This window comes from Apaloderma vittatum, unplaced genomic scaffold (assembly GCF_000703405.1).
Source record: "Apaloderma vittatum isolate BGI_N311 unplaced genomic scaffold, ASM70340v1 scaffold32774, whole genome shotgun sequence".
Lineage (NCBI taxonomy): Eukaryota > Metazoa > Chordata > Aves > Trogoniformes > Trogonidae > Apaloderma > Apaloderma vittatum.
The window spans coordinates 28,091-50,853 of NW_009712660.1; the positions used below are offsets into that span (position 1 = coordinate 28,091).

The 22,763-nt window shown below is 39.5% G+C and overlaps 1 protein-coding gene across 1 annotated transcript; it reads left to right on the forward strand.

The window, feature by feature from the left end:
- Position 1: 1 nt before the first annotated feature.
- On the forward strand, positions 2 to 21,848 carry LOC104272956 (histone-lysine N-methyltransferase 2C-like; the record flags this gene model as incomplete). The annotated part of the gene is made up of 7 exons (XM_009868083.1): positions 2 to 81; positions 2,394 to 2,508; positions 3,311 to 3,483; positions 4,220 to 4,380; positions 7,456 to 7,569; positions 9,191 to 9,930; positions 21,732 to 21,848. Coding segments are annotated over exons 1-7 (1,500 nt in total), but the record flags the coding sequence as incomplete, so codon positions are not given.
- Positions 21,849 to 22,763: the final 915 nt, after the last annotated feature.

Consider the following 22,763-nt stretch of genomic DNA (forward strand, 5'->3'; position numbering starts at 1 on the left):
GATGTGCCTGGACATACAAGTTACACCTTTAAAAAGAGCAGGTTGGCAGTGTCCTGATTGCAAAGTGTGCCAGAACTGCAAGTAAGTGAAACTTAAATAGGGTCGTGGAGGAGGACATTGTGAGATTTATGTGCTGTGGTTTTAAAACATCTGTTTTATTAACTGTTCTTTTTTTTCCAAAAAATGTAGATGATTTGTCCACATATATCAGTTCTGATATTGTATTAAGTAGCTGAACAAATGCTTTTGTTGGGAGCTTTCTTCTAGAAGAGCTGGGCTGGAACTTGGATAACACATATATAACACAGGGTTGTGCATTATGTCCCCAGACTTACCAATATCATAGAATTATACAACAGTTTTGGCTGGAAGAGACCTTCAAGATCGTCAAGTCCAACCTTTTCCTGGCTCTGTCAACAGCACTAAACTGTGTCCTTCAACGCAACATCTACCCTTCTCTTAAACACCTCTGGGGATGGTGACTCAGCCCCTTCCCTGGGCAGCCTGTTCCAGTGCCTGACAACCCTTTCAGTAAAGAAATTCTTCCTAATATCCAACCTGAACCTCCCCTGGTGCAACTTAAGGCAATTTCCCCTTGTCCTATCACTTGCCCTTAGGGAGAACAGACCAACCCCCACCTCTCTACAACCTCCTTTGAGGTGGTTGTAGAGAGTGGTAAGGTCTCCCCTCTATCTCCTCCAGGCTAAACAGCGCCAGATCCCTCAGCTGTTGCTTGTGTGACACATGTTCCAAATCCTTTCCCAGCTTGGCAGCCCACCTCTACCCTCTCCAGCACCTCAGTGTCCCGCTTGTAGGGAGGGGCCCGGAAGTGGGCACAGTACTTGAGGTGTGGCCTCACCAAAGCTGAGTATCTTGGCAGTTTCTGGAGAGCAGCAAGACCTTCTGACTTTTTCTTCCTTTTATACAAGAGGATTTTTCTCAGATTTACCAAACAACAAATTAGGTTATTGCAGTGCCTGTACAGTCTGGGAACCCGTGTTCTTACGCAGCTGACATTTCAGCTGTGTGTGTACCACATGCTGAGTAGGTCCTCTGCCTTAGACCCTCTCTTCTATTTTGTAATAGCTTTCAGGGCAGTTAATGAGTCATTATGAAAACAAAAACGTGGCTTAGTCGAGCAAAGAAGAAAAGTGACATGAGTGACCATGATTGAATTGTTACACCAGACAAATACTGAGACAAGAAAGCATAATTTTTTCAATATTTTAAGGGTTAGCTTAGAAAATTCTTGACGTTTGTTGTACACTTGTTCTCATATAACTTAATCTGATGGGCACTGCAGGGTTCTTTTGCTTGCTTGTTTGGTTGGGTTTTTTTAAAGGGCTTACTAGAAAAGAATTAAGTGTTTTGTTCGGCTTTAGTCAGATCAGCTGGGACAGTGTGACGGAAAAAAGCCCCATGGACCTGATCAGTTGGTGCTTTTCAGTTTTCCAGGCTGAACACTCAGTGTTTGCTAACATTTAGATTCACCGCTTTAAAGACGTTCCCTGATCACACACAGCTGATAGCAGCACCAGCAATGAAGTTAGAATAAGCACATTCTAAAAAATATCCCTAAAAATGCTGTGCTAGGTAATTACAGTATTTGCTAACAAACCTTCTCTCTAGTGGAAAAGTAGAAGAAAATGTGATGTTTTTATACCTATTACTTTATGGGGTGTGGCAGTTTCATGTAAGTGTTGAAGAACGGCATTTTAAGCATATCTCCATGTGAAGAGAGAGCAATTTACTCTTTTTTAAAGCAACAGGTCTCCCAGGTGGTGAAAGAGTAGCTAGTAATTTCTTTAAAATAAGCAGAACAAACAACACTTTTAGATATTAGCAAACTATTCGTCTTACTCTGAGCAAATTTATTTTAGCACTGAAGTTTGTGGTGGAGCTCTGTAATACGTGTCTGTGGGAAAATTGAAATCTCTTCCTTTGCTGTTTGTTTTGCTCTTGCAGTCATATTGGTTGACACTGGAGGAGCTCTGGTAGGCAGAGGTGATGGCTCGTTTTTTCCTTTGGAAAAAATACAGTTAGACTGTAGGAACAAATACAATTGCACATTCTTTTCAGAACGAAATAAAGTACTTATTTCACATTTTTGAACTGATTGCGATACAGAGAGGCTGTTAAATGTGCCTCTGTGTGTGTAAATGAAAGTGAGCTTATTTCTAGAAGTTGGAATGGTGGCACAGGCTCAGTACTTCTTAAAGTAAGCATAGAAGTATAAATTTGAGAGAAGTATCTTTGGAGCTCTTTTTAAGGGATGTTCATATATTTTCATGTGCTCAGCTGTGTGTCTTCCTGTTTAGACTTTTCATTAAATAATATTTTTTTTTGTTATGGCTTGTTTAAATATTTTTTTAACCACTTGTTACTTTTCTTAGGCATTCTGGGGAAGACAACAAGATGTTGGTGTGTGACACTTGTGACAAAGGCTACCATACTTTCTGTCTGCAGCCAGTTATGGACGCTGTACCAACAAATGGTTGGAAATGTAAAGTGAGTTGAAAGGTTTCTGAATAATTTGTTGTCATTATAGGGACCCAAATTTTGTCACCCGCCTCATGCTGTTCTAGATGTGTTGCAAACTGCAGTCGCCCTGTAGCATAACTTGTAATTTCTGAAGGGATCCCACTCGTACGTAGTCCTGTGGCTTTGCAGCTGCTGTGTGAGAGTAGCTGCCAGTGCAGTGACAGTAAATCAACCCCCATAGGGGAAAAAGAGAAGTATAGGAGCCAAGTGGAGTGAATAACCTTCATTTAGTGACGGCTCCTCATCTACTGTAAACTGAAATATAAACTAAAACCTATACAGTAGTAGTATATGTAATCTATACTGTGAAGGCTCTTTATATTCAACTTGCTTACCGGAATGGCAGTTCTGCAGCTCAAGGGTTCCTTTGCATTTGAGGAGGGCAGGATGAATTTGTTGTTTGATCAGTAGCTTTGTGAGTAAGTAATAATAAAAATAAAATTTCAGCATAACAAGGGAAGTCCCTGTCTATGTGATGTATGTAATTTTATAATCACTTTGTGGCAGACATTAAATGACTCAGATTAAGAGCAAAAAAGTTTGATCTCCTAAGAAATACTCCTTTCAAGTCACGGAGTAGAGCAAGGAAAGTTTTGTTGCTGTTGCACCGACTCTTCATGCTCTGTTATCAGATCCTGCATAATTTATTAGTGTTATCAAGGACAGAAACTTTGTTTAATTTAGTTCTAAATGGGAAAATGTCAGTTAATGGCAGTTGTGTCGCATTGTGAAATACCGTAATTAACAACTAAATTCTTGTGATCTCTAGAACTGTAGAGTATGTGCTGAGTGTGGCACACGAACAAGTTGTCAGTGGCACCATAATTGTTTGGTATGTGACAGTTGTTACCAACAGCAAGACAACTTATCTTGTCCTTTCTGTGAAAAACTGTGCCTGCAAGACTTCCAGAAAGATATGTTGCATTGTCACATGTGCAAAAGGTAAGAATCTTATTTTTTGTTAAGTTGTACTCAGATGCCTGAAGCTCACGACGAGCTGTGTGGTGTTGATGTGTTTCGGTGAAGGATGCAGAGTGTGTTTGATGTACAGTGCTGTAGCACCTTGTGCAGTGTCTTCATCCTGCATCCCTAAGAGCGATGAGCAGTAGCAGGTAGTCTTATTTTAGTCTTAGCAAATAAGTTTCAGTTGGCACCTACCTGAGCTGTACGGAGATGCGTGCTGCTGCTTCTGGCATTGTCTCTGGTTTGTGAGTAAGCAGACTAGAAGAATCGTCATCCTAGCTTTTAAAGACTGTTGTTTGCAATGGTCTATTTTTTTTTTTTTTTAGTTTTTCAAGTGCATATTCACTGTTTCATTTTATGACTTTTGCTATGCCAGTCATTATAAAAAAACGTTTAAGAATGTAGAGTGTATTTCATATTCAATGCTATTTTACCTTGCTGTGCAGTATCTTGGTATTGTTATAGATGTTGTGATGTCCAGTTGGCTTCAGTGAGAGCTCAGGTCTTCATGGTTAAATTTATTCATTGCTTGATTTACTGGCATATCATGCTTGTTTCTCTAGAAATATCAGTAATAAAAACATCGATTGAATTTTGTTTTCCGCATAGGAATAGAAAACATTTTTAAAAGTTTTTATTTTTTTAAATTGATTTTTACTAGGATACTTTATATTTTATTCTTAAAATCATGGTCATGCTATATTAATCTCCCCAGGTGGATTCACATAGAATGTGACAGATCTCCAGGTAGTGAGTTGGAGTCTCAGTTGAAAGACTATGTCTGCACTCTTTGTAAACAAGGAGAAGGGGATCAGACTCAGCCATGTGATCTGATGGACACTTCTGAACTCATTCCTGGACCTGATGGTGTAACAGGTAATCAGATGTAATCTGTATAATTTCAAACAGCTGACATCAAATACAAATATCTATAGCTGTCTCACTAAGTCTTTTGTGAACCAGCCACTCATTCTACTATTTGGAGTTGATGCATTCCTTTATTTAGCAGCAACTTCTCAAGCAATTCATGGGTAAGCAGTCTTCTCAGTATGCTTTCTGGCTTCAGGGTCCTTTATTAGAAACATAGGCAAATAAGCATCTTAAGCTTTAAACTTCTCTCTCTCTTTTTTTTTTTTTTTAAGTGGTACAGTTCATAGATGTATTGGTTTCAGAGCCGATCTCTGTTATCCATTTGTGCCTAACAACCAGGCCCAAGCTGGGTAGATGTTCCTGGAGACATCCAGTTTTCCCATTTCCCTCTTGCTGCCTGTCAGTCTCGTAGCGCTCGTTCTCCTCACAGTGTCCAGGTGGGACACAGCAGGGGAAGCTGCACTATGTTCAAGGGACAAGTATGTTAAACTAAACAGCTTTAAATCAGGTGTCCTTTAGTCATGTTTCTGAGAGATTCTTGTCTAAATGGACATATTCAGCAAAAGATGGGAAGGGAAGTTACAGGAAAAGGTGAAACAATTTTTAAAAAATTACTCAGTAACAGTGAGGAAGCACAGGGAGAGCTTGGATCTGAGTCTGGTGGGTCATGCACAAGACCTGAGTAATGAACTTGTAGCTGAATGCTTTTGTGGGTTTCACACCATGTGCTCTATTGGATAGCACCTACTCTCATCCTCCCAAAGAAGTACAGCTGCAGTTAAATGTGGAAGCAAGGTGAAAATCTAACAGGTTAACTGCAGCTCCGTTGCTGGTGCTTAAACAACACTTGTGCATTGATCTGTTGTTAAAAGAAATGGATAGTTTTCAAGAACCTGTCGATTTTTGACAGGAAAAGGGAAATGATGGACTACAACAAGACTTTAATTTTTGTGCATTGAAACTGATATTTTGTGTAAACAAGTCATTCTCTTTGATGTTAGCTTGTACACACGTAAGTGCGTACCTTCTGTGAGCAGTAAAGAAAGGATGCAAAAGATAATCCTGGAGGAAGGCCAGTGACAGTGGGTAAATGTATATAAATGAGCAGAAGAACTCTGGCAGCAAACACATGCGTAGAGTTAGAAAAAGTGACGACTTCAACCTTTGAAGATCACTTCCATTCTGAAAGGTCAGTAGAGGCTGTCACACTCTCAGGCAGTGTGTTCAGAACATTTTAGGAAGTTGTGCGAGTTGTAGCCAAAACTTTCACTGAAAAAAACCTCCCAACCTTGTACTGAAAATCCTTTTGAATAAGTAACAGGTTTATTTGAAATGCTAGAGTTTTAGCTAATACTTGAGACTTGTAGCTGGTAGAAGCATTGAGAAGCATACTCTTCTCCCCGAGGAAGAACAGGACTGTCATCTCAGCTACTAGCAGTAATCTGGAGCTATTACATCAGTACAGTCAGGCAGTGTTTTGTACCCAGGAGAGCACTTTTGTACATTAAAATCAAATTTGGAGCCAATCTAAATGATCATTTCCTCAAAGTTAAAATATCACTTTAAAGTTGGTGGAGTCTGAGAACAGTTTTTAGGTACTAAAAGTAGCATCACCTAATGATTCCTGGATTTTTGAACTTCAAAGGCTTTCTTGAGCAGAGAGCTGTATTTGTATGACTTTTTTTTATGCTGACATCCATAGAGGATCAGTTCCTTTTGAGTTAACATTTACTGTATACCTAGTTTTTCCTGCTCCTACTTGTCTGGTTGATTTTAATGAGTTTCCTTAACTGAAAAAGCTTTTACATAAGTTTAAAAAAAGTATTTCCTGGTTCTGTGCTCAATAACGACACTGTCAGTGCTCAGTAGCACCTTTTCCATACAAATTCCTGTGTTTAATAGGAGGAGCTCACACATTAAGGTATCCTAGCTCAAAAGTGGCAAAATGTAGCTTGCTTGTTGTTAAACAGGTAGGTTGAAAATCAGTGCTCCAAGTGCTGATAGTAGATGGAACCTCTGTGCCAGAAGCCATTGCAGCCTTCATTCTACAAGTTCCGTTGACTTTAGGAATTTAGCAATTTTGTTATTGCTCAGTTAATGCAAAAGTCTATGTCTCCGTGTAAATTAAATTTTCACAATCAGGTGTACGTAGTTGCCATAGATGCAGTTTTTCACAGTGTTTTTCGCGGTCTGAAAGGTATAAAACGGCTCCAGCATTACTGAGGGGAAGGCTCTTAATCTTTAAGGACTGCTACAGAATCCTTCTGACACGCGGAAAAAGACTCTATAACCCAGGAGGTTATAAAGTAGGTGTGTTTTAATAAGCACGCTGGTGCACGGGGGATCTCTCCTCCAAAGACATGCACACCTGAACGATGCAGTTCCCTTAGTTATATGCAGTGAAAGTTGCATATTCATGAGATGCCTATACATATTCATGAGCTATCCCAAAAAAGGCACTCAGTTCCGGGGGTTGGCTGCTCCTCCTCTTGACGTTTGTGCAGTGTGTCCTGGTGGTCGTGGGCAGGGGTCTTCAGGGATGAAGGCCATAGGTCTTCCTCCTAGTGAACTTTTCACCTTAGTCCCAAAACTGTTTGTCCTCAGCACTTTTCATAAGGTATCTTGTCCTCGAATTCCACAAGGGGCTTCGTCACTAGATGGTCATTGTCAGATACCCCTTATCATCAGTGTCCTTGTCAATTGTCTTTGTTTTATGTTCTTTTACAATGAGTACTACACAGCCTCCATCCTGTCAGCTTTTGTTCTTTTACAGCTGGTGCTAGACAACTCCCCCTATTGTGTACCAGAGGCCTCTGACTAACTGCCACCTAAGGATCCTGAGAGATTGCTTCTCATCTCGCGGGTTGCTTCTTCTCCAATCAGTTCTCCTTCACAGCTCATGGGATGCTACTCCCCCCATCAGTTCTGACCTTCTCATTGAGCTGTTCTGTCCCAACTCCTATCATGTCGTTAAACATCATTGTCTTAGCCAAAAGGTCAAACAGTGACAGCAACTACTGATGCCAAACTAATAGAACAAACATCATTTCCATTTTGGTAACTTCTTTGCCTCTCCTTAAGCTTGTACAAATGAAGTGGAAATGGAGAATGGTGGCGAGGATGCGACATTTCAGGAACAGCCCATCACTGGTGGTGGCCCTGGTCAAGAATCAGCTGCTGGATGTGTCGCAGATGGTAAGAGCTTTGCAGTCTGAGAAAATGCCAGTACAGAACCCTCTTCCATTCAGTAAGGTTTGTGGCACTTTTAAATTTAAGAGGAAGAAGCATCTGGAAAGCAGTAGGAGAGAAATGACATCAGTTTTGATATCTGAGCTCTTAAGCAAACATACTAACTCTTTTGCCAGAGAAGTATTTTATTGAAGACAAAGGTAGTCTTCTGAATATTTGTGTAGGAAAAGCCTGCTTTACTGTTTTGGTGGACTGACTTTCTCTAAAAGCTGGAGATACAGTTACCGCTATCTGTAGCTATTCAAATATTATAGTCACTCACTTTCTCTTCAAGCCTGATTTCTGACTCCACTGGATTAGTTTCCCCTGGTGAGTTTGGGGCATGCTGTAGAACTTCTTTCTGATTTATATGCTTTGTGGTTGTAACTCCACAAGTATCTTTGGTTAAGGATTTCTTCTTTTCTTTTTTCCCTTTGTAAGTAAAAGATAATTTGTTTAATAAAAGAATTTACTCATCCAGATGGGAGGTGGTGCCATAGCTCATAGTTTGTGTTCTAGCTCACCGATTACAAGACGTACCAGCCAAAGAGAAGAATGCAAATAGAACGTTTTCTGGGTGAAGTCCTCTAAATCTGTTAGTGACTGGTATCAGTGACCAAGAACTTTGTGCTGTGTCCTGTCCATTCACAGCCAATCTTGGAGTGTGGTGGCTCTAAGGGGAAATGAGAAACTTGCATTTAAAGCCAAAGCAAAAAAAAAAATACCTTGCAGGTTAATTGATCACTCTTTTATGCATCACAGCCTGTGGTATAAGCACCATGATTTAAAACTGTCGGTGAAGACACATTCCTAATAGAATTCTTGGCTTTGAACTGTAGTGACTGAGGAGGTTGTTGCCGTGTGAGTTTAAGAAGAGTGCAATAGAAAGTAAGTGGCCTGGGAGAGAATCGGGGTCCATCAAAAGGAAAATACGAGAAGCCAAATTCAGAGCAAAGAATGTGGTTCTCTGTAGAATGGATACAACACCCTGGAACCCCTTAATGAAGAAAGTCGTGAATGAAAGGTGCTTGACTGGGTTGAAGGGAAGACTAGACAAATATTTTTTGAAAGAAATCTGTAAAAAAATTAGTAAATTAAAAAACAGTATCAACCCTTTTTGTTTGAGCTGATTTCACAAAGTCTGAAAGAGTGCAAAGAGGGCAGTGGTTTTTTATTTGTACTTAGCCTGTTCTTCTTATCTGTCTGCTTTTCCAAAGTGTTGAGATAGTTGAATTTACGCTAGCATACATTTTCAATGTGCAGAAATGAAAAAGGAGAATGTACTTCTAGCTGCCTACCTGGAAAGATCTGTTCCGGTTCCTCAAAAATTAAACTTGGGTCTGCTTTCTTGAATTTACTCTGCTATGTTTCCAGGCAAGAAAAAACAGTGAACTAAGACCACAGGCTACTATAAACATAGGTACAAAGAAAGATGTTTATGAAGTATATTTTAAGCTCCGTATTAAATTCACTTAAGTAAATTGATACACACTTGGTGTACTTGAAGTGTACCAAGTAGACTTGTTGACGGGTACACCTCTGTAAGGTTTTCTTTCTCATACTGAGCCTGTAATATAATTGTACTTAGTTACAGGTGTATCACCCGAAGAAAAGGCTGCAGAACTGGAAACAGAAGTCCCTGTTGAAATTAATTCAACTGAAGTGGAAATGTCTCCTAAAAAGACACCAGCATCTGGTGACAGTCAGACTGAGAAAATGATGGACGTGATGAAAGGTGTTCCAGCTGCAATACAGCAGGAGTTAGACAAACAAGTGGAAGAGACACAGCTGCCACAAGGTAGTGTGGAGGTATCAGGGGGATCCACAGTAGACTCTCGGTCTCTGTCTTCAGTACCTGAGACTGTAACTGTGACGCCAGAAATACAGGAGACTGACAGTAAAGGAGATATTTGCATCCCTGTGGAACAGCAACTGGAAATAATCAAAGTGCAAAATGATGTAGAAAAAGGAGAAACCCATGAAAAGTCAGAAACACCAGCTCTTCTAGAAGCAGAAACTACTTCTGCAAATGAAGGTGTTGCAAATAGTTCACCAGTTGGAGACAAACCCATAAAATCACCAGCTGAGACTTACCCCTCGCTTCCCCCAGCAGTTAATACAAGCAAGACAAATGCATCTTCCTTGCCAGGTATTTCATTAGACTTGCATTCTGCACGAGATGTGCAGCACAGTCAGCCCCCAGCATTGCCTTCCGCTGCTGGAAGTGCTCTCCCAACGACTTACATATCAGTCACTCCAAAAATTGGCATGGGAAAACCAGCCATCACCAAACGGAAATTTTCGCCAGGAAGACCCAGATCAAGACAGGTAAGCATGTGGAGTATTTCCATATACAGTTATGAAGCACGTAGTTCAAAGTTCAGCTTAGTGCATTAAATTCACCCTTTTTTTTAGGATCTAGTGTGCATTTATTCTTCTAAGTGAACATGTAGTTTGTTCCTTCCAGACAGTAATGTCATGTTAAATAATTGAGAGGTCAGACATCATAAAGGCTCTCTAGTAAGAACTGACGTTTCTTTTGGTTTGTGCTTAGAGCAGAATAACCAAAGATTTGTTACATTTTGTATACATATGCTACAAATGCAGATATGCATAATACTGTGCCTTATAACGTATCTCTTTATCTTTTTCATGTATGTATTTATTTTGGCTAGTTCTTTCAAAGAGTGTTAACATTTCTGAAACTGGCTTTATAGAAAAACCTGTGACAGCTCCGGTTTCCATCACGCTGCCAGATATTCTCTTGAGTGACTCTTTTTTTAATAGTGTTGCAAATAGACGGATGGTTTTGTTACATTAGCAAATGCCATGTAAAAACTGTCTGGGACAAGTTGTTGTGGTTTGACTAGGATTAAGTTTGATAAGTAAGAAGGATCTTTAAGTCTGTTGCTTTCTACAACATCCTGCTTTCTATTCAAGTCCTGTAGCTGTGGGAATAATACTTCATCCATCTGTAGGACTTATTTTGTGTTTTCAGAATTTTACACAAAAAGTATGTCAGTGTGACAAATTAGTCTTTTGTTTCTGTTCTCGTCATAATTTACTTTCAGACTTCTATGTTGGTGATTTCATGCTTTTCTGAGCTTAGTGTTAAAAAAGCTTTTTATATATTGCACAATTCTTTACATTTTTGCGTGTGACCTAAGGGTTCAAAATTCCTCGTTCTAAAGAATAAGTATGAGAACAGTGTTCTGAAAGGGTTAAAAGTGTATAATAAAGATAACAAACACAAGAATTTAAATTTGGAAGGTTTCAGAGCATCTCTTGTTTTGGTTTTTTTTTTATCTTTATGTACAAGCATGTATAAAAATAGTCTTAATACTCTCTACTATCTTAAGAGTTTCTCACCTTATCATGCAGGTTGAAGAGGGATAGACTTCTTAGGCAGTCTAAAATGAATTAATATTTTCTGTTTGAGACATTTATTTGTCTTCTTTCATGTTCTGGTAAGAGTTGTACTTGTTTTTCTGTGCAGTCTGCCCCTGCTCTGCATGGGAACTAGCATTGTGTTGCCGTTGTACTGGCAATAAAATTAGCTAACCACCAGAGAACCCACTGAAGAAAACATAAAGACTTACCCCAGCTATAAATGCCTGTAGCAGAATAGATGCACATCCTAAAAAATAAAGAAAAAATCAGCTGTAAAAGTAGCAGTGTGTATGTTCTATGTATAACATAGACGTTAACCTCTTCATATGTGGTATAAAGAAAACTGAGTTGGTTAGTATGTGGTGTAAAGAAAACGTGAGTTGAATTACAGTTATGTCAGGTGTAATACAGTATCCGGGCTGTGATGTTAAATCTACGTAATCTGTTCAACAGCTTGCACACTGTATTTTGAAATAAAAAGGTACTTCGCAGCTTAGCAGTTCCAGTTATAGGATCGGACAAGGTTACTTGTAAAATTCATGATCTGTCTTGTAAAAGTGTGTTGGAAGATTTCTTCTGATTTCAATGATCTTTGTCTTACACTTAAACACCTAGTAACCTGGGACTTTCATGAAGCAAATAGCAATTTTCTGGTAAGAAAAGCACATGCATCCTTTGTTTTAAGTCCCAGTACAGTTTCTTGCTTTCCATTGTTTATTCAGTTTTAGCACAAGTTGGTACCTTGTGGAAACTAGTGAAAAATTGTCTTGATTAAGGACCGGGAGAAAAAAAATTTAAATTAAGACCCTGTGGATACTTGATTAGTGAAAAATAGAGAGTTTCCTTCATCTTCTACTAGTAATCTGAATTCAGCTGAACTAGATGATAGGGATTTAATGTTGGGGAACTTTTTCAGACTCTTTATCAGTCGGTTTTTACTTCTGTTCATCTGATTTTCCGTGCTGGGCAGGAAGGATACAGGTTTTGTATCTGTAGGTAATAATGTGTATTGTGAAAGAGAAAAAGCTTGTATATAATAGATGGTTTCTAAACCCAACTTTGTTATAAAGACTTCACTTTTCTTTCCACTGTATTTAGGAATTCTGTGTTTATTTTGCTGAAGTTAGTTTTTTTTGTAGGTCACTGTGCAGCACAGTGTCTATCAGGTTTGCAACGTGTCTGTGCTTTAAACAGTGACAAAATTAGCTCTGGTGCTGGAAGTTTGCCTTGTTACCTTCCTGCTTTCGGCCTTTGCTGAGGGGTGAAACCTGCCCAGCGACGGTGTGTAGGGCATAAGTCAAGAGATTTAGAAATGTCCAGTTACAGGTAAGTGCTTTCCTCTTGAGCAAGATGTAATTGGACAAATCCACAGTAGGTGAGGCATGGGTTCAAATGTTTTAGCCTTTGAGTTGCGCACAGAAATTCATTTAGGTTTGATTTTGTGGTGTGGCTTTTTTTAATAATTATTTTTGCCATCAACGTCAGTTTTTTTAAAAGAATTCTGTACTTTTCCAAATCAGGAGTTGCGTATAGGAGCAAAAGCCTCATAATACATTTAGTTGTCAAAGAACCCATGTTTTTATCTAATTGTGCTCAGCTTATGTGTTCTGAAAAAGTGCCCTTTAAATATAGTAATTTTTATGTTAATATTTGTTCTAGTTCTCAAGAAAAAAATGCAACATTTCTCTGATATTTGTGCCAGCATCCCTGTGTATGACTCGCTTTATAAGCAACTCATGATGCATGATTTCATAAACTGATTCAGAAATTGGCAAAAGAGGGAGGAAGCCTTGTAGCTGGAGCTGTAGTCTTCCTTCTGATGCTCTCCCTTGCCTGCCTTCAGCACTCTCTGGGCGCTGACGTGTCCCAGGGTCTGGTTTGGTTTTTTTGTGACTGTTTATTGAGGCAGGTTTGAAAGCAAGTGAAGAAGGTTTTCACCAAGTATAAAACCAAAGAATTAAGATGTGTTGTTTATTAGGACATAACTTAAATGATAACATTTTCTTAGAGACATAAACTTGTTTTAAAATATTTTAGCATAACAGTGTTTCAGTGCTTGCCTATGTGAAGATGATCATATTGTTCCACAATATGTAAAAGGTGGGGAAAACCACTCTGAAGGAAAAGAGGCTTCTGTGCGCTTACAGGCGTAGCAGTTCGGAATAAACCAGGTCATGTGTGGTTCTTCTCTGCTTGTCACTGAAGGGGAATTTTGCCCTCTTAATAATTTTATGGCTCTCTCTGTTTAACTTGTAATACTGTTGAGTTGCTTTGTGTTAGGACCTAGGCTATGCCATACCTACATTTTATGCAGCTGGGTAAGTTCTTAGCAACGTGCCTCAGAGGGCAGTGAAAAAAAAAGTTACCCAAGTGGGACTGGGTTATTTATATTGATTAAAGAGATTGCGGCTCCTGTACTGGGTGAAACTAATGTTGGCTCCACAGCTGCTGGCTTTTGTTGCACAAAGGGACTGTTGTTGCAGAAGTATTTGCTCCTCCAGGACTGCACAGGTTTCACATAGATGTTTCATAAAGAGTGTGATGACTCCGTGGACCCCGAAGACAAGTCGGCAGTAGCCAGTTTCCACAGATGGCTGTATTCTTCAGTTTCTCCTAGAAGATTTAAATCTTCTAATATGTAGTTTACTTTGTTGGAATGTCCCGTTCTTAGGGGTTTTTTTGAAAAAAAAGTTTAAAATCCATTGCAGTGAGTTTGTGGAACTTCACAGGAAGAAGAATTGGGGGGGAAAAATAATCTCTGAGTCTTGAATATATTGCTTCTCGATTTTATAAGATGCATGCTTCACTGGAGTCAAGGGAATCAATGTGCAGGAATTGGGATTTCAGTGAATTTAATGCATTGTGTTGGGCATTAGAAGGAATGATTATCCCTTTCTTCAAAATCTATTAATACAATTGCTAATAAAATGTTTGAATAATCGTTCAGTTTTGCTATTGAGTACAACATTATGCATAATCTGAAGTGATTTTCTGTATTGGATTTTAGTAGTTTGCATTTAGAGTAGGTTTTAGTCTACTGCCTAGGTGTCAGCAGCACCACTACATCACTCCTGTTTTGAAAGGACTAAAAACCCTTCTCACAAACGTGAGGACAATATTCTACTTAAAAAGGCTTCGTGAGTCCCTTCAGGGCTGCACTGTCTGTGCCGCTGTCACCACTACCCCCTCCCATGGTGGCCTTTTTGCAGGCATTGCTGCTTTGGTTAGAAGCAACAGGAGAAAATCTGGCTATTAAACAAAAGAGAACCTATGTATAAATCAGTATATAGGTACAGCTGTACTGCTAACAACTGCTTTGGCTGGTACAAGCTTATTCAGCTTCGGAGAATGTGTTTTTTTCTGTGGCAGCGTAAGAACTCCTGTCAGGAGGGTGGAGTTCTGCTAACAGTGTTTGTTAGGAAAGCGCGTTGTCCGTACCTTCAGCTACAGGTGAGCTCCAAATCTGCATCCAGCTCAACGAGAGGACCCTCTTCCCTGCCAGGCTTAGCATCTTGCTGACTTCCAGTAGACACTGGTCTACGGCCTGTCTCTTTTCTGTTTCGGTTATCCCGCTTCGTAGCAGAGCAGGGTAGGTTTAGGCCAGATGTTGGGAAGAAGTTCTTTGCTATGAGGGTGGTGAAACCCCGGCACAGGTTGCCCAGAGAGGTGGTGGAGACTCCATCCCTGGAGGCATTCAGAGTCAGGCATGATGGGGCTCTGAGCAACCTTATCTAGTGAAAGATGTCCCTGCTCACTGCAGGGGGATTGGACTGGATGACCCTTAAAAGTCCCTTCCAACCCAAGGCATTCCGTGATTCAAATTGGTTTTTTGCGTATGTCTGAAATTTAGTTGTTGAGAGGGACCCACTGGTGGTGTGAGTTTGTCACACACTGCCGGTGTGATGACATTTTTTACTCCTCAGAGTTGTGTCTGTACGGTGTCGGATTTTCCACCCTTGCTTATAAATTGCAAATTTATTTCAGGAGCAGTACCTCTTTTTGATCTTTTTCATATGCCTTTTCTTCTGAAAGAGTAGTCTTAAAAGAAATTATCATGTAAGTTTTTTGATGACTAATCTGATGTATACGTAGTTTGAAATACATCTTCAGTAGGGAAACGGGTATTTTTTTTCTGTGGAGATTTACTTTAAATGCTAGTGAGTATATTCTGTGCGTCTGAATTGAACACAATTGAAGTAGTTACTTTTGCTGCAACACTGTGTACTGGAAAGCAGAATATGAAGTTAGTAGATGGAGGGCATTCATGCGCAGCGTTGTAAGGCTGGTAAGTAAAGAGTTGAGAGTGGTCTGTAGAATAATACTGAATAGAAAATAACAACGTAACAACCTGCTACTGTTTTTGTTATGCCATAAATAGTATTTTAGAATGCATTCCATGGAAAATATTATGATTAGAGGAATTCACTTTTCACCATGAAGATACAGGTGACCACCATTACATGTCTCACTGCATATTTATATGTCTATTAAGAGCTTTTCTAAAATGACATCCAAAAATGCAAAGCACTGCGATGGGTTTGAATGAGTTTTCTTTCTTGGGTTTTACACCATTTTTGCTGTCTTCTGTTACACGCTACTGCTAAGTATGTTGTAGCCTTACATGTTGGAAAAAAAGAGAAAAAAGTCTTCTTCAACAATTAGTTTTTGTTACTGTTTCGTGAACAGATTACATTTTTTTCACAACCCTAAAAATTGCATTAAATATCAAATGGAAAACCCAGCTTTTTGCATTTGCGATTGCAGTAGATTTCAAAAAGCATTAAGCAGCTCAATGCAGTCGGTGGTAATTTGGTGAGATCTCCTGACCCTTAGTGAACTTGGGGTTTCTTTTTGTTATAATTTACTCGCAGCTGTGTTGTTCGACATCGAGGGCTCAAGAATACGATGGAGAGTTAGAACTTCCTGTTTCTGTCAGAGCACATAATTATTGCCGTGTTTCTGATGCAAATGAGCTGCATAGAACTGTCTCTTCAGTGTTGTGTGGTAGTAGGCATTAATTAAAAGCCAAAATATAATTAATGCATCTCTTGGATGTAATTCATTTTTTGCATAGCATTGTGGAAGTGTGTGTTTTTAATTAAGTTTATCTGACAATTCTGATCTACAGTAAAACTTGGATTGAATTTCCAATTTAGTTCTTAACAATATGGTTCATGAATCATATACAATTCGGTTTGTTTTTCAAGACTGAGTATTCCATATTCAGCTTTAATATACTATTAGCTTTTTAATCTTTTGAGTGTACTTAATCGTTAGAGAAACGTGTCTTCTTACAAGGTAAATAATTTTGTATGTCCCAAATAAAACCAACTAGTTTTAGTTGTTGATTAAGTATTTTCAGCATGTTTGAGATCTTGAATTTTGACCTTTAGCCAGCGTGTTGCCTCCCTTATAGATTGAGACAAAGATTGTTTCTACAATACACAGATATTCCTGGTGTTGCTCTACAGATTTTCTTTGAGCTGTCATATTATAAGAACAGTTACTATACATTACAAACTTTAGAAGCACAGGGCAACTGCAATTAAAATGCAAAGTTTTATCTTGCTAAAGTGGAAGGTTCTTTGATATTAAGAATCTGGCTAGCATAGTAAAGGTAAATTTCCTATTGCTATGGACCTGCTGATGTAGTTGCTGCCTCGTGTGACAGTGCGTAGTGAAAACGGGAGATTTCAACAGCGGAGTGATCGATAACCTGCAGTGCTCTGGACAGAACAACGTCAGGCTCCAGGCTTGCCGGTTCTGCCTGGTGTCGGTCGGTTCACCCAACCGCAGTGCCTCAGTACCTGCTGTAGTCACCTCGAGGTCCCTAGTAGCGCCCCTGGGGACAACTGGGGACATGTAGGGTGAGACTAATCCGACACCTCCCGTCCCTTGCGGGGAGTTGTTCTTTGCCGCCCGTGCAGGGAGCCCCGCGGTGGTTCAGCCCGAGCAGGGAGCAACGCATGGTTCGCCCATCACCCTCAGAATGTTTTTCGGCGTATCCAAGCTCAGTTTCTGTAGAAGTTCACTTCCTTTCTTTCCTCCAGCTTCTGACCTGCTGTGGCTGTGCCCACGTTACGCGTGTGAACGTTCCGTCCTTTCGTCCTGGCTGGGAACAGGGACTCATGTCCATCTCTAGGTTTGCAGGTGCTGAAGGTTTCTGCACAGCACTGGTACCTTCAGAGGTTGTCGATCCCTTTGATCTGCTGAGCTATCTGCTCAGTTAGATGACTGACAGAAATCAAGCAAAAAACTGGGATAGCAAAATCTCCAAATCTTCCAATTTAAGCTGTTTAATGAAGCGCCCTCGCTTAACCTGGTGCAGGTGAGCAGCTGCTAGCGCTGGCGGCTCAGCCAGCTTATTTCTGGGAAGCACTTTAGCAGAGGGAAGACAAGGATGGGCAGCTGAGTACACACGGGTGGTCTTCTGACCACTAAGCAATCTGTGGGTTGTGTGTCTAATTGCCAGCCTCTGTGGGCAGATTGTAAAGTCCTTGTGGTTTTGAAAGTGCTCTTTCCCGTGCAGGCATAGCTGAACTCCTAGAAAGCAGGTTTATACTGAACACCACCACGTCCACACTGTGGGTGTGCGCCTCTAAGCTTTTTCTTTTGGATATTTTTTGGATTTTTTATTTATTGTGCTGGTTTGAGCACTGAGCCCTCTGAGCAGCCCTAGGTCACTGTGTGCCCAGCTCTGCAAGCCGAAGGTGTCGTATGAGCTTCTCCTCGCCTGCATGAGGGTAAGCGAGATGTTGACTCGTACTCGCCTTCATCAGCGGATTGAGCTAACCTGGCTTGGCCTTACATGGATTAGGGGGGTCTTCCCTGTGATCTTTCTGGCCTGAAATCAGCTGAGGAGTCGCCCTGTTTTCAGTCAGCACAGCTGTTAGCAAAATTCCTGTTTACAGTCTGAGATGGGTGTATGTTTTCATGAGTTGTTCATTCCAGAGAAACTGTTTCCCATATATTCTTGAGGGAGAATTTCATTTCAGGAAGAAGAAGAAGAATAAAAAAACCCCACATTTTGCAAAGCTATCTCATTTTTCTTAATGCTTATTATTGGATAGACCAGTATTCAAAGGTGTAAAATGTGTTTGGGCTTGCCCGTGTGAGCAGTTCTGCACATGTGAATGGTTGGGAGTGTTAGCATGCACGAGGTTATTCCATATCATCCGTGTGATTCTACCGCGGAATGTTGTTCTTGGGAAGGTAAACCTAGACTTTTGAGTGTTTTACTTCTTGTCTTGGTATTTCTTACTTTTTACTCTCGCAAACTTAGAATTAGGAAAATGCATTATCCTTTAACTACTCTGCTGTGTAAATTTAGGGTGGAGTTATTTATGATGGCTGTCTCCTGCAGCCTTTACTCAAGGTTTGAGGAAGTCTTCAACAAATTTTGATGTGTATGAGGGACTTCAGCATTTTTTTTTCTTGTCCATCGTAGCATTTTCTTATATTTCGCCTATCAGAGTTATACAGTATCTCACTGTGATGGGAACTGTATAAATAGGGATAATAATTAGTTAAAAAGAATCTGCAGGTACGCTGCATGGATGTATATTATTAGATGTATATAATAACATTAAAATTTGATACCACAAAGTAACATGAAAATAAGGGTGAAGAAGACAGCAGTAGGATTTCATGATGGTTTATTTGTGGGAAACTTGCAGGAAAGAGATACTTTGTTAATTATTGTGGCTGGTTTTTTCCCCAGTGTTTTATTTATATTCCTTTTGTTTCACGGCATCTCAAACTAGTTGTTGCTGTGATTATCAGCAGTTTAGACTCAAAAGTTGACTAAGGCCATCTGTCCTTTCAGAGTGTGATCTGAGGTGCAAAAGGGAATGTTATCATCACAAACTACTGTCTTCATTTGATGCAATGAAATTTAGGGATATAATTTGTTGTTGTTATTATTGCTTGCTTTCGATTTATATTATGCTTTGTTTGTATAACTCGTTGTACTTAGCCCTCAGTTGGAGGTTAAGATTTATTTTAGTGTTTGTTTCAATGAGAATCTAAAATTTTCCCACCTTCTCACTCAGTTAACTAATTGACTCCTTAAGTTAACATAGAAATGCCTATGCCTGCATGTGCTTTGCTTTTCAGATTATTTTTTGTTGCTTGCTTTTTTTCTTTTTTTTCTTCTTTTTTTTTACGTTGCAAAGTTTTATACATCTATTTTCTCACCTGCCGTATCCTAGGGGGCTTGGAGTACCAATAATACAGTGAGCCCACCTTCCTGGTCCCCAGACATTTCAGAAGGTCGGGACATTTTTAAATCCAGACAGCTTCCTGGCAGTGCCATTTGGAGCATCAAAGTGGTAAATAATTTGAATTTATTTTTATGTATCCATTGCTATCTTTCTGCTGTAGAGACTAGTCGTGAAATTCTGTACCTCGTATTAGAATTAATCTTCCCTTCTGTTACTGTTTAAGGCCTTTAAAAATTATTGAAACTCTGGATCTTTGAGGTTTAAAAACACACACTTTCCAGAGTGTACAGTATGATGGCATTGCCCCAATTTTCAGTGGCAAAGAGTAGTTTGTATTACCAATTTTTTGTGTGCGTTGAGTACCTCGCTTTTTGTGGCTGGCTTTATCTAACTGTCATAATAAATCACCCGAGAACGAAAATGTCCTCAAGACTGGCAGAGAGGTAAGCCAGGCACAGAAAGGAGCAGAGATCTGAAGGAAGCTTGAATTTGTTACTGTGGAGAAAACTTGCAGAGTGGATACAAAGTGACATCATTTTTAGCTTGTAGGGGAATAAATAATGACTTTCCTATCTAATAAGATGGACCAAAGTGGTAACCACAGTGACATTTACCATTAAGAACACCTGAAGAAACTAAGTGGAATTCCTATTTTTAAATAAAGACAAAACAGCTAAATTGTAAAACTCTGCCAAATGGCTGTAGTTTCCCAATGATTTATTTTCATCTCACTTTAACTCTCATGCTAATTTTCTTTCAGTTTTACATTAGCTTAGCTTTTGCTGCTTCAAGCATTAATTTTCAGCGTAATATTCAGCATTAACATTGATACAAGTACGTGCTTATTCCTGTTACTACTTGTGTGAAAATAACAATACTGATACCTTCTCTGAGACAGACAAAATAAGAAACATGCCAGAGTTTACATCTTAAAAAATTGTAACGTCCTGTGTGTGCATGTGCATTAACTCCCTGTATAGGTAGGGACGACATTTTTTTTGTTTTACCTTAGTACATGTAAATACTTCAGCCATCAGTAGCATCCTTCCTTTCTCTCCTAAAACAGCTTTGTGTTACGTTACCTTGTTGTGTAAGAGGAAGTCCATTTAATATCTCTTTCCATTAATAGATGGATGTTAATACAATTTTAACATTGGGATCCTTGGATTCTCCCCTTAATTATGACCATTGACTTCTATGTCTGCTTTAAAACAGGAGTTGGTGTATTTGAAAAACGTGGTTGGCGGCAGTGAGCCCATAGTGCTGCTTTCCATCCAGGGGACTCCTGTCTCTGTCAGCGGAGACTGTTCATGTCTGTTGGTGATGCTGTCCCCAGGGAGCCTTGTGGCTCCATCAGCATTATTTTATTGGATACATGTTTTGCCTTGCTCTTAAAAGTAGTTTCCAGAAAATGTTTGGATATACTCACCAGATACTCTGTGGATGGAGTCGGGAGACAAGTTAGTTAGGAGACAAGATTATTCACAAATTTGAAATGCAATAAATCATCTCATTGTTTCTTCATAGTAGAAAAGGTGCTTATTTGAGTATATGCCCTAATTATCATAATTTATACAAAGGAGAGTGTCTGAAACATGTTTTAAAGATGTCTGGTATACATAACAACTTGGGGATGTTGTGAATATGTTCTTTTTCTCTCTGGAGGTGATTAGGGAGAATTAAGGAGCCTCTTTATGTTTAGTTCATTTTGAATTAAAAAAAAGTAAATTTTTTTCAAACTAATTCATGGTGTTAAATATAATGTAATTATTAAAAATGTACTTGATTTTCCACAGTTGATTGTAGTTGAACATACTGTGAATAATCCAGAGCACACAACACTGCAACTGGGTGTCTGCATCTAAACTAAGGAGGGAAAAGAAGCTGTCTAAAAATAAGTGGATATTTGTAAGGAAAACATCATATTATAGGGAACGTTGATCTGAGTGTAACTGATATAATTAATATAAAAAGCTCTCTCTGTATCTGCTGAATTAAGAGAGTTTCGTGGAGCCAGCTCCTGCTTTGCTTTGGGAACAGGACTGAGTCCTAATAATTTCCATGTTTTACTTAGCATAAGAAAAACATCTGTGATTGCAAGTCATCAAGTGTCTGGATCCTGTTCAGCAGTCCCGTGACTGTCTGAGCTGACTGATTTAAAAGAAAAGAAAAATGAATCGCAGAATAGAGGATTATATTTATTTTGGATACTTTGCAACTGTGGAAAAAAACCCCATACATTTCCTTATTTCCAGTTACTCCTAAGCAGAAAATAAACATTATTGGTTTTGGCTGCTTTCTCAGTGATGTTCGTATTATGTCATGTAAGTAGTTAAAGGTATTTCATGACGATTTATGCAGTGACTTAATGACTGTGGCCTGGTTTGCTCATGTTCACTTGAAATCCTCGGGTGGTTTTGTTACTTTTGTTTTTCCCTAGGCGCATTGAACAAGTTTGAATCCCACGTAACAGAAGTACTTCAGGTTGCACTTAAATTGTTACCTTACATTCAATAGGGCCGTGGATCAGGATTCCCAGGGAAGCGGAGGCCCCGTGGTGCAGGTCTTTCAGGAAGAGGTGGCAGAGGGAGATCAAAACTGAAAAACGGAGTTGGGACTGTAGTCATTCCAGGGGTAAGAACATTTATTTTTAAGTTATATTGTGGTTTGTTAGTGTAACATAAAGCAATTCATCTGTAATTCCTGTTTTAAAACACTGTGTAAGACCAAAGAGCACTAAATTGATCCGAAGCACTTTTATCCTGCTCTTGCCACCTAAATGGACAGCGGCTGGGAGTCTTAGAGCACTCCTTCCATTGCCTTGGGTGGAAAAGGTGGTGGGTAAAGGCAGCACTCACTGGAACAACGGAAAACAGGAGAGGAAGGCTTGTGTAGAACACTGGAAGAGCAGTCATAGCAGATCAGTCCAGCGGTTCTTCTCCCCAGGAAAACAAACCGGAGTGCAGAAAGAGAAGAGGCCCAGAGAAGGAGACGTGTCAACACTTTGTAGCTTGGGGACTTGCTGAACAGGAGGTGGTATCTTTGCCTTGGGCAGCCTGCATTGGAGCTTTCTTTCATGATTCTTTTTATTCACTTTTAAAATCCAAGTTAACCTTTTTTTAGTTCTACAGCTCATCAGTCTGTTGGTTTAAATTGCCGCTTGCTGGTTTCATTGCCTGCTCCTTAGTGCTCTTAAACAAGAGGCAGTGGAGTGGTTTTTTCTATTTGCCTCCTCCATCCAAGCCCCTTGATTTCTGTAGATCTTTATTTATCCTCCTTTTCCTTCCACACTTTCCTTGCTAGTCGTATATAAGTCAACATAGGGGCCAGTCCTCTTAATTCTGTGTCAATTTATCTTTTTTCTTTTTAAGAAGCATCGGTGAAGGACTTTGCAAAAAGAATTTACCAACAACTTCATGTCAGACAGATTTCGCTGTCCTCAGGCTTGCTGACTCATTGAGAGAGCTCTGGTAGATCCTGATTTACCATAATTAAAGATTCCTTGACTCTTTAACAATGTATTTTTGTATATGTGTATATATATATATA